The sequence below is a fragment of the Ursus americanus genome, chromosome 1 (assembly GCF_024610735.1).
Source record: "Ursus americanus isolate L20-20 chromosome 1, mUrsAme1.1.p, whole genome shotgun sequence".
In the NCBI taxonomy this organism is placed as follows: Eukaryota; Metazoa; Chordata; class Mammalia; order Carnivora; family Ursidae; genus Ursus; species Ursus americanus.
In genome coordinates, this window is record NC_142127.1 from 65,221,290 (window position 1) to 65,233,917 (window position 12,628).

Here is a 12,628-nt window from a genome sequence, read left to right on the forward strand (position 1 = left end):
CTCTAGCAAATTTTACTCCCACTGTGTTCTCAGCTAATGACTTAACCTTCTATTTCATTACAAAAAGAGAAGCTCTAAGCCATGAACATTCTCTTCTTCCCACCCCTAAAATGCCTGCAGCCCAACTACACCCAACTGTACCATGCCTTCGCTTTCCTGACTATGGAGGAAGGGACCAACCCTCTTTCAAAGGCCCGTTTTCCCCACACTCCCACTCACATCTCTTCTCAAGGACTGGGCTTGAGAAGGTTATCTCTGTTTTTTCCCCTGGCATCATCAATGTCGGCAGCATAACCCAGTGACTGACTGTAGTTCAAATGTCTGGGCTCAGAAGAATGGATAAAGAAGATGTGGTATATGTATAATGGAATATTATTCAGCCATCAAAAAAAGGGAAATCTTCCCATTTGCAATGATGTGGATGGACCTAGAGGGTATTATGCTAAGCGAAATAAGTCAGTCAAAGACAATTATCATATGATCTCACTGATATGTGGAATTTAAGAAACAAAAGAGAGGATCATAGGGGAAGAGAGGGAAAAATAAAACAAGATGAAACCAGAGAGGGAGATAAACCATAAGAGACTCTTAATCATAGGAAACAAACTGAAGGTTGCTGGAGTGGAGGGGGGTGGAGGATGGGGTAACTGGGTGATGGTCATTAAGGAGGGCACAGGACGTGTTATCTAAGACCGATGAATCAGAGACCTGTACTTCTGAAACCAATAATACATTATATGTTAATTTAAAAAAACAACAAATGCCTGGGCTCACCCGCTGGCCTCTACTACACAGTAACGACATGGCCTCGGGCTAGTAACTTCCCTAATGCCAAGTTTCCTTATATGAAATGGCAATATCAATACATCCATCAGAGGATTATCTTACTCCCAGCGCAGTGTCTGACATATAGTGAGTGTTCAGTAAATGTTAACTGCTTTTGGTATCAACAATCTTTTTTCTCTATTGGGTCATTCCCTACCATTTATAAACATGTTCTAGTATCTTCCACTCACTTGATTCCACAGTCTCAGCTCCTACCCTATTTGTTTCAGGAAGAAAAAGTTGTGTACATATAGCCTCCACTTGGCCATATCCCATTTACTCATTTACTCTCCAACTCGCCACACTCTAACTTCTGTCCCAACGCTCCTCTGAAATGGCTTGCCAAAATCCCCTGTAACTTCAGTGTTGCCATATGCTAAAGATGTCTTTATCCTCCCCTACTAGACACTTTGGCAATACTCTCTCCTCCTTGGAACACTCATTTCTTGCTTTCACGACCCCACACTCTCCTGATTCTCCCAGCTCTGTCCTTTTTCTCTCCCATTGCTCTTTCTCCTCTAACCCACTCAAAATGCTGGATTTCTTGGGGCTCAGATCGAGCTCTCTCATTTTCCCTCCATATGATCTTATCCATTCTTTACTTGACACATCAGCACTTGACTTACCGATTCTGTTAAAATGTAGAATCATGTCACTCCTCTACTTGAAAACATCCAGTGGCTTCCCGTTTGACTCAGAACAAAAACCAAAGTTTTTCACAGACTTTCCAGGCCATCCGTGCTCTGCACAGCCTTTCTCTACCCTGTTAACTCTGACCTCATCTCTCTCACTCACCGACCCTCCTCCTCTGCCCACACTGTCCACAGCTTTCTGCAGCTCCTAGGACAGGCAACACATTTCTGCCTCAGAGCTTTGTACCTGCCTCTGCCCGGATGCTCCTCCCCAAATCCCTGCACAGCTCATTCCCTCACTTCCTTCAGGTTTCACTCAAACAACACCTTCTCAGTCAGGTCTTCTCTGGTCATCCTACCTATAAGTTCAACCACACACCCCCTTTATGCCATATCCACCTTCCCACTTTACTTTCGCTCCTTGGTACTTATAATAATATGCTGTATATTTTACAATTTTATCTGTTTACAATCTATCTCCCCCACTGTAAAGTAAGTTCCAGGAGGGCAGGGATTTTGTCTATTTTGTTTACCTATGGATTCTTGGTGCCTCTAACAGTGCCTAGCACATGGCAAGCTTTCTTGTTTATTAAGTAAATAAATCTTCAAAAAAATTTTTTTAAAGATTTTATTTATTCAGGGGCGCCTGGGTGGTGCAGTCGTTAAGCGTCTGCTTTCGGCTCAGGGCGTAATCCCAGGGTTCTGGGATCGAGCCCCACATCAGGCTTCTCCGCTATGAGCCTGCTTCTCCCTCTCCCACTCCCCCTGCTGGTGTTCCCTCTCTTGCTGGCTGTGTCTCTCTCTCTGTCAAATAAATAAATAAAATCTTTAAAAAAAAAAGATTTTATTTATTCATAGAGAGAGCACACACATGAGCAGGGGGAGGGGCAGAGGAAGAGTGAGAAACAATCTCAAGCAGACTCCCTGCTGGGCATGGAGCCCAACGCAGGGACTCGGGATGACCTGAGCTGAAATTAAGAGTCGGATGCTTAACCCAATGAGCCACCCAGGCGCCCCTTCAAAGTTTTTTTTTTAAAAAGTGGCTCTAATGTCTTTCAGACTTAAATCTTTCACACACACCTCCAAACTCTGACTCCTAAACGCACTCTCTCCTTCCCTCACATTCATCATCAAGGCCTATCAGTTCTATTGCCTACACTGGTCCTCAAAACCATTCACCTCTCTCCAGTGCCACCACCCTCGTCTAAGCCACTACAACTTTGCAGCCTGACTACTGCCATAAACTCACATCTGGTCTCTACATTCACTCTTGAACCCTTCCAACCCCATCTCCATCCAGCGGCAATAAGTACCTTCTTAAAGCAAATGGAACCAAATCATCCACTGCTGGAACCCAAGAGACTTCTCAACATACTCATTTCTTACACTTTAGGTCACAGAGGAGCTGACAACTCAAAGATGTCTTCCCTTTGTCTCTCCCACTCCCTCCTGTCCCTGCATCATTCTCTTCTATCATCAACTTGTAGGTTTCCTTTGGAGCACTAACCACAATTTGTAATTATTTTACTTATTTTGTTTACTTGTTCTTCCCAGTCTCAGTAGACTATAAATTCCATGAGAACAAGGACCGGTCATTCTTTCCACCACATAACACCTAGCACAGTGCCTGGCGATACAGCTAACATACTTGCTGAAGGAAGGAAGGAACTGATCAGTCCAGGCAGTGCGGTAAATGTACAGTGGAAAACACAGACTGTGAGCTATACTGGGTAGTGGTCAAGAGTGCAGGCCTGGAGTGAGCCCACCTGGTTTCACACAACATGTGCCTGCCACTTAATAGCTATACCACCTTAGGCAGGTTACTTCTCTTATGCCAGTTTCCTCATCTGTAAAGTGGAGACAAGAATAGTTCCTATCATTGTAGAAATAGTGTACAATTTAATGGAGAGGATACATCTAAAGTGCCTGTCAAAGAGTTAAGATGGCGGAGGAGTAGGAGACACCGTTTTCAGCCGGTCCCCCGAGTCGAGCTGGATAGGTACCAGACCAGCCTGAACAACCACGGAACCAGCCGGAGACGCAGGAAGACGCATCTGGATCTCTACAAATGAACATCTCCAGCTCTGAGTATTGAGGTACGAAGCGGGGAGCCATGAAACTGTGCACAGATATCGGAAGATAAACGGAAGGGGGAGGGAGCCGCCATGTTTGGGCACCGGGAAGCGGAAGCCGCTTGCACGGGGGAGCGGGCGGGGCTCTCGAACGGCACCCGCAAAACAGCAGACTGAGACCGTGAGCCGGGTGCGCGCGCCACCAGGCATCTCGCGGAACACCGGAATCCCGGTGCGCTCACTGGATCCAGACTGGGACCGGGAGATCCGGGAGCGCGCGGGGCGGCTGGCGGCATTAGAAACACAAAGGACAGAGACGCGCCGGCCCTGGAAGTGAGGGCTGGGACGCCGGGTGTGGGGCGCACATCCCGGGACGCTGCAGGGTTGAGCAGCACCAACAGAAACAGAGTTAAAGTGGCCAGAACATTAGTAGAGAACGGGCCGCAATCCCTCTGTTCTGTGACAGAGGCTGAAATTCGGCCGCTGCTGCTCTGACTCTCAGAAGAGGCACAGCAAACCGCCAGGGAAAGCCGCCAGAGAACAAAAGCCTGGAAATACCGGCTCAGAGAGTGCCCATCCCCATCCGCCCTCGCAGGGGACACGGAGACTCGACCCAAACAGGGTTGCCTGAGTATCGGCGCGGCAGGCCCCTCCCCCAGAAGGCAGGCTGAAAAATCAAGAAGCCCACAACCCGGGCGCCTGGGTGGCGCAGTCATTGAGCGCCTGCCTTCGGCTTAGGGCGTGATCCCGGCGTTCCGGAAAGGAGTCCCTCATCGGGCTCCTCCGCTGGGAGCCTGCTTCTTCCTCTCCCACTCCCCTGCTTCTGTTCCCTCTCTCGCTGGTTGGCTGCCACATAAATAAATAAATAAAATCTTTAAAGAAGAAGCCCACATCCCTAAGATCCCTATAAAACAAGGGGCACGGCCTGGGACCCAGTCAATAATTTGGGCTCTGGAAACCCCGTAACCTCTCTTCATCAGAATGACAAGAAGGAGAAGCCCCCCCCAGCAAAGAAAAGACAGTGAGTCTGTGGCCTCTGCCACAGAAATAATGGATATGGATGTAACCAAATTATCAGAAATGGAATTCAGAGTAACGATGGTCAAAATGATGAGTAGAATTGAAAAAACTATTAACGAAAAGGTTACTGAGAATATAGAATCCCTAAGGACAGAAATGAGAGCGAATCTGACAGAAATTAAAAATTCTATGAGCCAAATGCAGGCAAAACTAGAGGCTCTGACGGCCAGGGTCGCAGAAGCAGAGGAACGGGTTAGTGAATTGGAGGATGGGTTAATAGAGGAAAAAATGAAAACAGAAGATGGTCTTAAAAAAATCCACGCCCACGAATGTAGGTTACGGGAGATTACTGACTCAATGAAACGATCCAATGTTAGAATCATCGGCATCCCCGAGGGGGTGGAGAAAAACAGAGGTCTAGAAGAGATATTTGAACAAATTGTAGCTGAAAACTTCCCTAATCTAGCAAGGGAAACAAACATTCGTGTCCAAGAGGCAGAGAGGACCCCTCCCAAGCTCAACCACGACAAACCTACGCCACGTCACGTCATAGTGCAATTCGCAAATATTAGATGCAAGGATACAGTATTGAAAGCGGCCAGGGCAAAGAAATTTCTCACGTACCAAGGCAAAAGCATCAGAATTACGTCAGACCTGTCTACACAGACCTGGAATGAGAGAAAGGGTTGGGGGAGCATATTTAAAGCTCTTTCAGAGAAAAACATGCAGCCAAGGATCCTTTATCCAGCAAGGCTGTCATTCAGAATTGATGGAGAAATAAAGACATTTCAGAATCGCCAGTCACTAACCAATTTTGTAACCACGAAACCAGCCCTACAGGAGATATTACGGGGGGTTCTATAAAAGTAAAAAGGCCCCAAGAGTGATACAGAACAGAAAGTCACAGCCAATACAAACAAAGACTTTACTGGCAACATGGCAACATTAAAATCATATCTCTCAGTAATCAGCCTTAATGTAAATGGTTTGAACCATCCCATAAACGCCACAGGGTTGCAGATTGGATAAAAAGAAATGACCCATCCATTTGCTGTCTACAAGAGACTCATTTCAAACCCAAAGATGCATTCAGACTGAGAGTAAGGGGATGGAGTACCATTTTTCACGCAAATGGACCTCAAAAGAAAGCTGGGGTAGCAATTCTCATATCAGATAAATTGGATTTTAAACTACAGACTATAGTTAGAGACGCAGAAGGGCACTATATTATTCTTAAGGGAAGTATTCAACAAGTAGATATGACAATTATAAATATATATGCCCCCAACAGGGGAGCAGCAAGATACACAAGCCAACTCTTAACCAGAATAAAGAGACATATAAATAAAAATACATTAATAGTAGGGGACCTCAACACTCCACTATCAGAAATAGACAGAACACCCTGGCAAAAACTAAGCAAAGAATCAAAGGCTTTGAATGCCATACTCGACGAGTTGGACCTCTTAGATATATATAGAACAATACACCCCAGAACCAAAGAATACTCATTCTATTCTAATGCCCATGGAACATTCTCAAGAATAGACCATGTTCTGGGACACAAAACAGGTCTCAACCGATACCAAAAGATTGAAATTATCCCCTGCATATTCTCAGACCACAACGCTCTGAAATTGGAACTCAACCACAAGGAAAAATTTGGAAGAAACTCAAACACTTGGAGACTAAGAACCATCCTGCTCAGGAATCACTCGATAAACCAGGAAATCAAAAATCAAATTAAACAATTTATGGAGACCAATGAGAATGAAAATACAACAGTCCAAAACCTATGGGATACTGCAAAGGCAGTCCTAAGGGGGAAATACATAGCCATCCAAGCCTCACTCAAAAGAATAGAAAAATCTAAAATGCAGTTTTTATATTCTCACCTCAAGAAGCTGGAACAGGAACAGAGGGACAGGCCTAATCCACGCACGAGGAAGCAGTTGACCAAAATTAGAGCTGAAATCAATCAAGCAGAAACCAGAAGTACAGTAGAGCAGATCAACAGGACTAGAAGCTGGTTCTTTGAGAGAATCAATAAAATTGACAGACCACTGGCAAGACTTATCCAAAAGAAAAGAGAAAGGACCCAGATTATTAAAATTATGAATGAAAAAGGAGAGGTCACGACGAGCACCATTGAAATTGGAAGGATTATTAGAAATTTTTATCAACAGCTATATGCCAATAAACTAAGCAATCTGGAAGAGATGGAATCCTTCCTGGAAACCTATAAACTACCAAGATTGAAACCGGAAGAAATTGATTCCTTAAACAGGCCAATTAATTATGAAGAAATTGAGTCAGTGATAAACAACCTTCCAAATAACAAAACTCCAGGCCCGGACGGTTTTCCTGGGGAATTCTACCAAACATTCAAAGAAGAAATAATACCTATTCTCCTAAAGCTATTTCAAAAAATAGAAACAGAAGGAAAGCTACCAAATTCATTCTATGAGGCCAATATTACCTTGATCCCCAAACCAGGCAAAGACCCCATGAAAAAGGAGAATTACAGACCGATTTCCCTAATGAATATGGACGCCAAAATCCTCAACAAGATACTTGCTAATAGAATCCAACAGTACATTAAAAGGATTATCCATCACGATCAGGTGGGATTCATACCTGGGATGCAAGCGTGGTTCAATATTCGCAAATCAATCAGCGTGATTCATCATATCAACAAGAAAAGACTCAGGAACCATATGATCCTCTCAATCGATGCCAAAAAAGCATTTGACAAAATACAGCATCCTTTCCTGATTAAAACCCTTCAGAATGTAGGAATAGAAGTTACATTTCTCAATCTCATAAAAGCCATCTATGAAAAGCCTACTGCAAATATTATTCTCAATGGGGAAAAGCTGGAAGCCTTTCCCTTAAGATCAGGAACTCGACAAGGATGCCCACTCTCGCCACTATTATTCAACATAGTACTAGAAGTCCTTGCAACAGCAATCAGACGACAGAAAGGGATCAAAGGTATTCAAATTGGCAAAGAAGAAGTCAAAATGTCTCTCTTCACAGATGACATGATACTCTATATGGAAAACCCAAAAGAAACCACTCCCAAACTATTAGAAGTTATAGAGCAATTCAGTAACGTGGCGGGATACAAAATCAATGCTCAGAAATCAGTTGCATTTCTATACACGAATAACGAGACCGAAGAAAGAGAAATTAGGGAATCCATCCCATTTACAATAGCACCAAAAACCATACGTTACCTTGGAATTAACTTAACCAGAGACGTAAAGGACCTATATTCTAGAAACTATAAATCACTCTTGAAAGACACTGAGGAAGACATAAAAAGATGGAAAGATATTCCATGCTCATGGATCGGAAGAATTAACATAGCTAAAATGTCCATGCTACCCAGAGCAATCTACACTTTCAATGCTATCCCGATCAAAATACCAAGGACATTTTTCAAAGAATTGGAACAAACAGTCCTTAAATTTGTATGGAAACAGAAAAGGCCCCGAATCTCCAAGGAACTGTTGAAAAGGAAAAACAAAGCTGGGGGCATCACAATGCCGGATTTCGAGCTGTACTACAAAGCTGTGATCACAAAGACAGCATGGTACTGGCACAAAAACAGACACATAGACCAATGGAACAGAATAGAGAGCCCAGAAATGGACCCTCGGCTCTTTGGGCAACTAATATTTGATAAAGCAGGAAAAAACATCCGGTGGGAAAAAGACAGTCTCTTCAATAAATCGTGCTGGGAAAATTGGACAGCTACATGCAAGAGAATGAAACTTGACCACTATCTCACACCATACACAAAAATAAACTCCAAATGGATGAAAGACCTCAATGTGAGACAGGAATCCATCAAAATTCTAGAGGAGAACATAGGCAACAACCTCTACGACATCGGCCAAAGCAACCTTTTTCATGACACATCCTCAAAGGCAAGAGAAACAAAAGAAAAAATGAACTTGTGGGACTTCATCAAGATTAAAAGTTTCTGCACATCCAAGGAAACAGTCAGAAAAACTAAGAGGCAGCCCACGGAATGGGAGAATATATTTGCAAATGACACTACAGATAAAGGACTGGTATCCAAGATCTACAAAGAACTTCTCAAACTCAATACACGAGAAACAAATAAACAAATCAAAAAATGGGCAGAAGATATGAACAGACACTTTTCCAATGAAGACATACAAATGGCTAACAGACACATGAAAAAATGTTCAAAATCATTAGCCATCGAGGAAATTCAAATCAAAACCACACTGAGATACCACCTTACGCCAGTTAGAATGGCAAAAATAGACAAGGCAAGAAACAACAATTGTTGGAGAGGATGTGGAGAAAGGGGATCCCTCCTACATTGTTGGTGGGAATGCAAGTTGGTACAGCCACTCTGGAAAACAGTGTGGAGGTCACTTAAAAAGTTAAAAATTGAGCTACCCTATGATCCAGCCATTGCACTACTGGGCATTTACCCCAAAGATACAGACGTAGTGAAGAGAAGGGCCATATGCACCCCAATGTTCATAGCAGCAATGTCCACAATAGCTAAATTGTGGAAGGAGCCGAGATGCCCTTCAACAGATGACTGGATTAAGAAGTTGTGGTCCATATATACGATGGAATATTACTCAGCTATCAGAAAGAATGAGTTCTCAACATTTGCTACAACATGGACAGCACTGGAGGAGATAATGCTAAGTGAAATAAGTCAAGCAGAGAAAGACAACTATCATATGATTTCTCTCATCTATGGAACATAAGAACTAGGATGATCGGTAGGGGAAGAAAGGGATAAAGAAAGGGGGGGTAATCAGAAGGGGGAATGAAACATGAGAGACTATGGACTATGAGAAACAAACTGAGGACTTCAGAGGGGAGGGGGGTGGGGGAATGGGATAGACCGGTGATGGGTAGTAAGGAGGGCACGTATTGCATGGTGCACTGGGTGTTATACACAACTAATGAATCATCGAGCCTTACATCGGAAACCGGGGATGTACTGTATGGTGACTAACATAATATAATAAAAAATCATTAAAAAAATAAATAAATAAATAAAGTGCCTGTCAAAGTACTTCTCTCAACAATAGACCTCAGCTGCTACTTACATCCTACTAGGAGTGACTTTAAGATTAAAGTGACTAATAGAGTTTTATTTATAGTTTGATGAACTACTTTGAATACCTTAATAACTCTTTCAAGACATGAAAGTCCATTAGGGAGACCTACTTTCTAGTTATTAAACAAAATACTCCTTTAGGCTGTAAATTAATCTTAGGGCCCTCTACATATAACACAAAAGTGATGATTCTGCTTTCAAAGAGTTTATCACCCAGAAGAAGAAATCTCTATGACTCTGAAATGTTTCATAAAATTATTATTCTATGTGATTAGTCTATTTTAAGTGTATTTATAATGGCATTTTCAATGCTGATCTATTAAAACATGTAACACACTAATAACACCCATTCATACATTTTATATATACATATATTGCTCGTTTTACTAATGAGGAAATTCAGATTTACAGAGTTTACACTTCTTGCCCCAAGGCCAGAGACGGTGCCTAAAAAATGGTTAATTCTATTTTGAACTCCAGCTGAGATTAGAGGCCTTCTTACACTTATACACAAATATAACTGCTCTTTCTAAGGGCTTAAGAACAATGTGAGAGCAATAGTTCCACATACCTTTAGCTAATTGGCCTGTTGGGTTTCCACAGAGTAGATTTACAGGTAGTTTTAAGGTTTTTGTTTATAGTTTTCTGTATTTTACATGCCCTGCAATGAACACCTATTACTTTCATAAATAGAAAATAAGTACATATTTTTAAAATTCTTACCATACAAGCTTGACTCAGCCGATATTCCATAGTTAATACTTCTTGTAAGGTCTTTGAAGACCCCTCTTTGAGTTGCCTTAGTGTGATCTTTAGGGATGTTGGAGACATTTTATTAATTACCTGTGAGAGGAAAAAAAAATTATTTTTTTTTTTTACTAGTTTTAGCCCAAGAGTTCCTTTACTGTCTATAACAAACTGAGTTTTAATATAAATCTTACTAAAATTTGTTCCTTAAACAGTACTTTCACATGACACTTTCATAAAAGTGAGATTATGCCATAGCTTCATCCTGTCAAAGCACCAATGGTTTTCTATCTCTTGTAATAACAAAACATCATTCCACCAGTGAAATAAATGCTGTACCCATAATTAATAAAAGAAATCTATATTTTTGTAGCTTCCTGACATAAATTATGATCCCAACTAGGTAAGCAAACAATGATTACGCTTAAGTAAAATTAATACACATCTTACAAACAACTAAGATATCAGAAAACATTATACTTTATAATATAAAGAAGGTAGAGTTAGAAATATAGCTCATTCCTTCCCATTTTGTGACTACAGAGAAGTGTTTGAACTGTAGTCTTTATCTATAAATAAATCTACTTACCTTAAAAGTAAGGAGAGAAACAATTCGAGACCATGAGGTGGTCTTGTCTAGTATTTCAATATTTAGTAAATAAGAATAACAGGCCTGAGTCCTTGGCTACAGTGCTATGCGCCCCTTCCTTTTGAATTTAAAATGCTATTACTAGTGTTCGGACACGTGTACAACTGTGACAACAGCTGCTACAAGAGCTCCCTTGACATGCTATGCAAATCTGATGCCTGCCCTGTTCTTTATAATTGCAATATACAGTTTTCAGGCCTGTTGTTGAGCGATTGCCTCAAAGGTAGAAATTTTACTTTCTGAGTTCAAAGAATTCCCCACATCAAGATTCCAGGTTCTTTGTAGCATCCTCAAGTGTGGCACACAGAGTCAGAGAACAGACTGAGTGGATAGGGCTATATCTTACCTAGCAGCTGCTAAAACTTAAACAGATGACTACTGTACAGGAAAAGTTCAGGGAAGATCAGTTTCCTACCTACAGTCACAACACTGAAGAAAAGGTGAGAAAGAGAAAAGCAATTAAGGCTTTTTATGCATCTGATTCATTTCCTGGGAACTCACTCTTCTGCCCTCAGTGCCATATGTACATGATCTCATTTAATGCCCCTGGAGCAATCCCACTCCATGTTCTCGCCTTTCTGGTTACAGACCATGAGGACAATGGCACCTGTCTAGCAGTCTGCATACTGTGCTAGGAGGCCCCTCCTTTCCACAGGCAAGTAGACAAGGGGTCCGTTCTGCTGACGAAACCACTGGTTTTCTCTAGCAAGAGCAATGCCCACGTGATTATAGGCGAACATCTGGAAGAACTTCATTCTCAATGCTGAAAGGTGTACTTAAACCAGCGACATAGCCACCTTCTATCTTTTCTAGTCTACAAAGTCAATGAAGCTATGATTCCCTTTCCAAAAGGCTGTAGTATATAGCCCCACAATCGTGTACCTCAGAACTACCATTATGGCTAACTGCCTATGTCCTCTTTCTTGTATACAACCTAGAATTCGAAAAACACAAACTCTGTCTTTGCTATACCTCCTCAGTTGGCTACCAATTAATTTCATTAAAAAGGTCACTTAATAAGAAAACCATCCCATTTACAATTGCACCCAAAATAATAAAATACCAAGGAATAAACTTAACCAAGGAGGTGAAAGACTTATATGCTGAAAACTATAGAACACTGATGAAAGAAACTGAAGATGACACAAACAAACGGAAAGATATTCTGTGCTCGTGGATTAGAAAAACCAGTATTGTTATAATGTCCATACTACCCAAAGCAATCTACAGATTTAATGCAATCCCTATCACAATGCCAGCAGCATTTTCCGAAGAACTAGAATAATGTTAAAATTCATATGGACCCACAAAAGACCCCAATAGCCAAAGCAATCTTGAGAAAAAAAGAATAAAGCTAAAGGTATTACAATCCCAGATTTCAAGATAATACTACAAAGCTGTAGTAATCAAAACAGTATGGTACTGGCACAAAAATAAACAGAACAATGAAACACAAAGAGAGAACCCAGAAATAAGTCCACACTTATATGGTCAATTAACCTATAAGAAATGAGGCAAGAATATAAAATGGGGAAAAGATAGGCTCTTTAATAAATGGTGT

The 12,628-nt window shown here is 41.6% G+C and overlaps 1 protein-coding gene across 1 annotated transcript in view; it reads right to left on the reverse strand.

Annotated features, from left to right (window-relative positions):
- The window catches only part of HIBCH (3-hydroxyisobutyryl-CoA hydrolase), a 114,919-nt gene that overhangs the window by 3,887 nt on the left and 98,404 nt on the right, over positions 1-12,628 (reverse strand). The window contains exon 12 of the mRNA XM_045806334.2: positions 10,395-10,514. Coding sequence (XP_045662290.1) covers positions 10,395-10,514 — 120 coding nt within the window. The remainder of the gene's footprint in view (positions 1-10,394; positions 10,515-12,628) is intronic.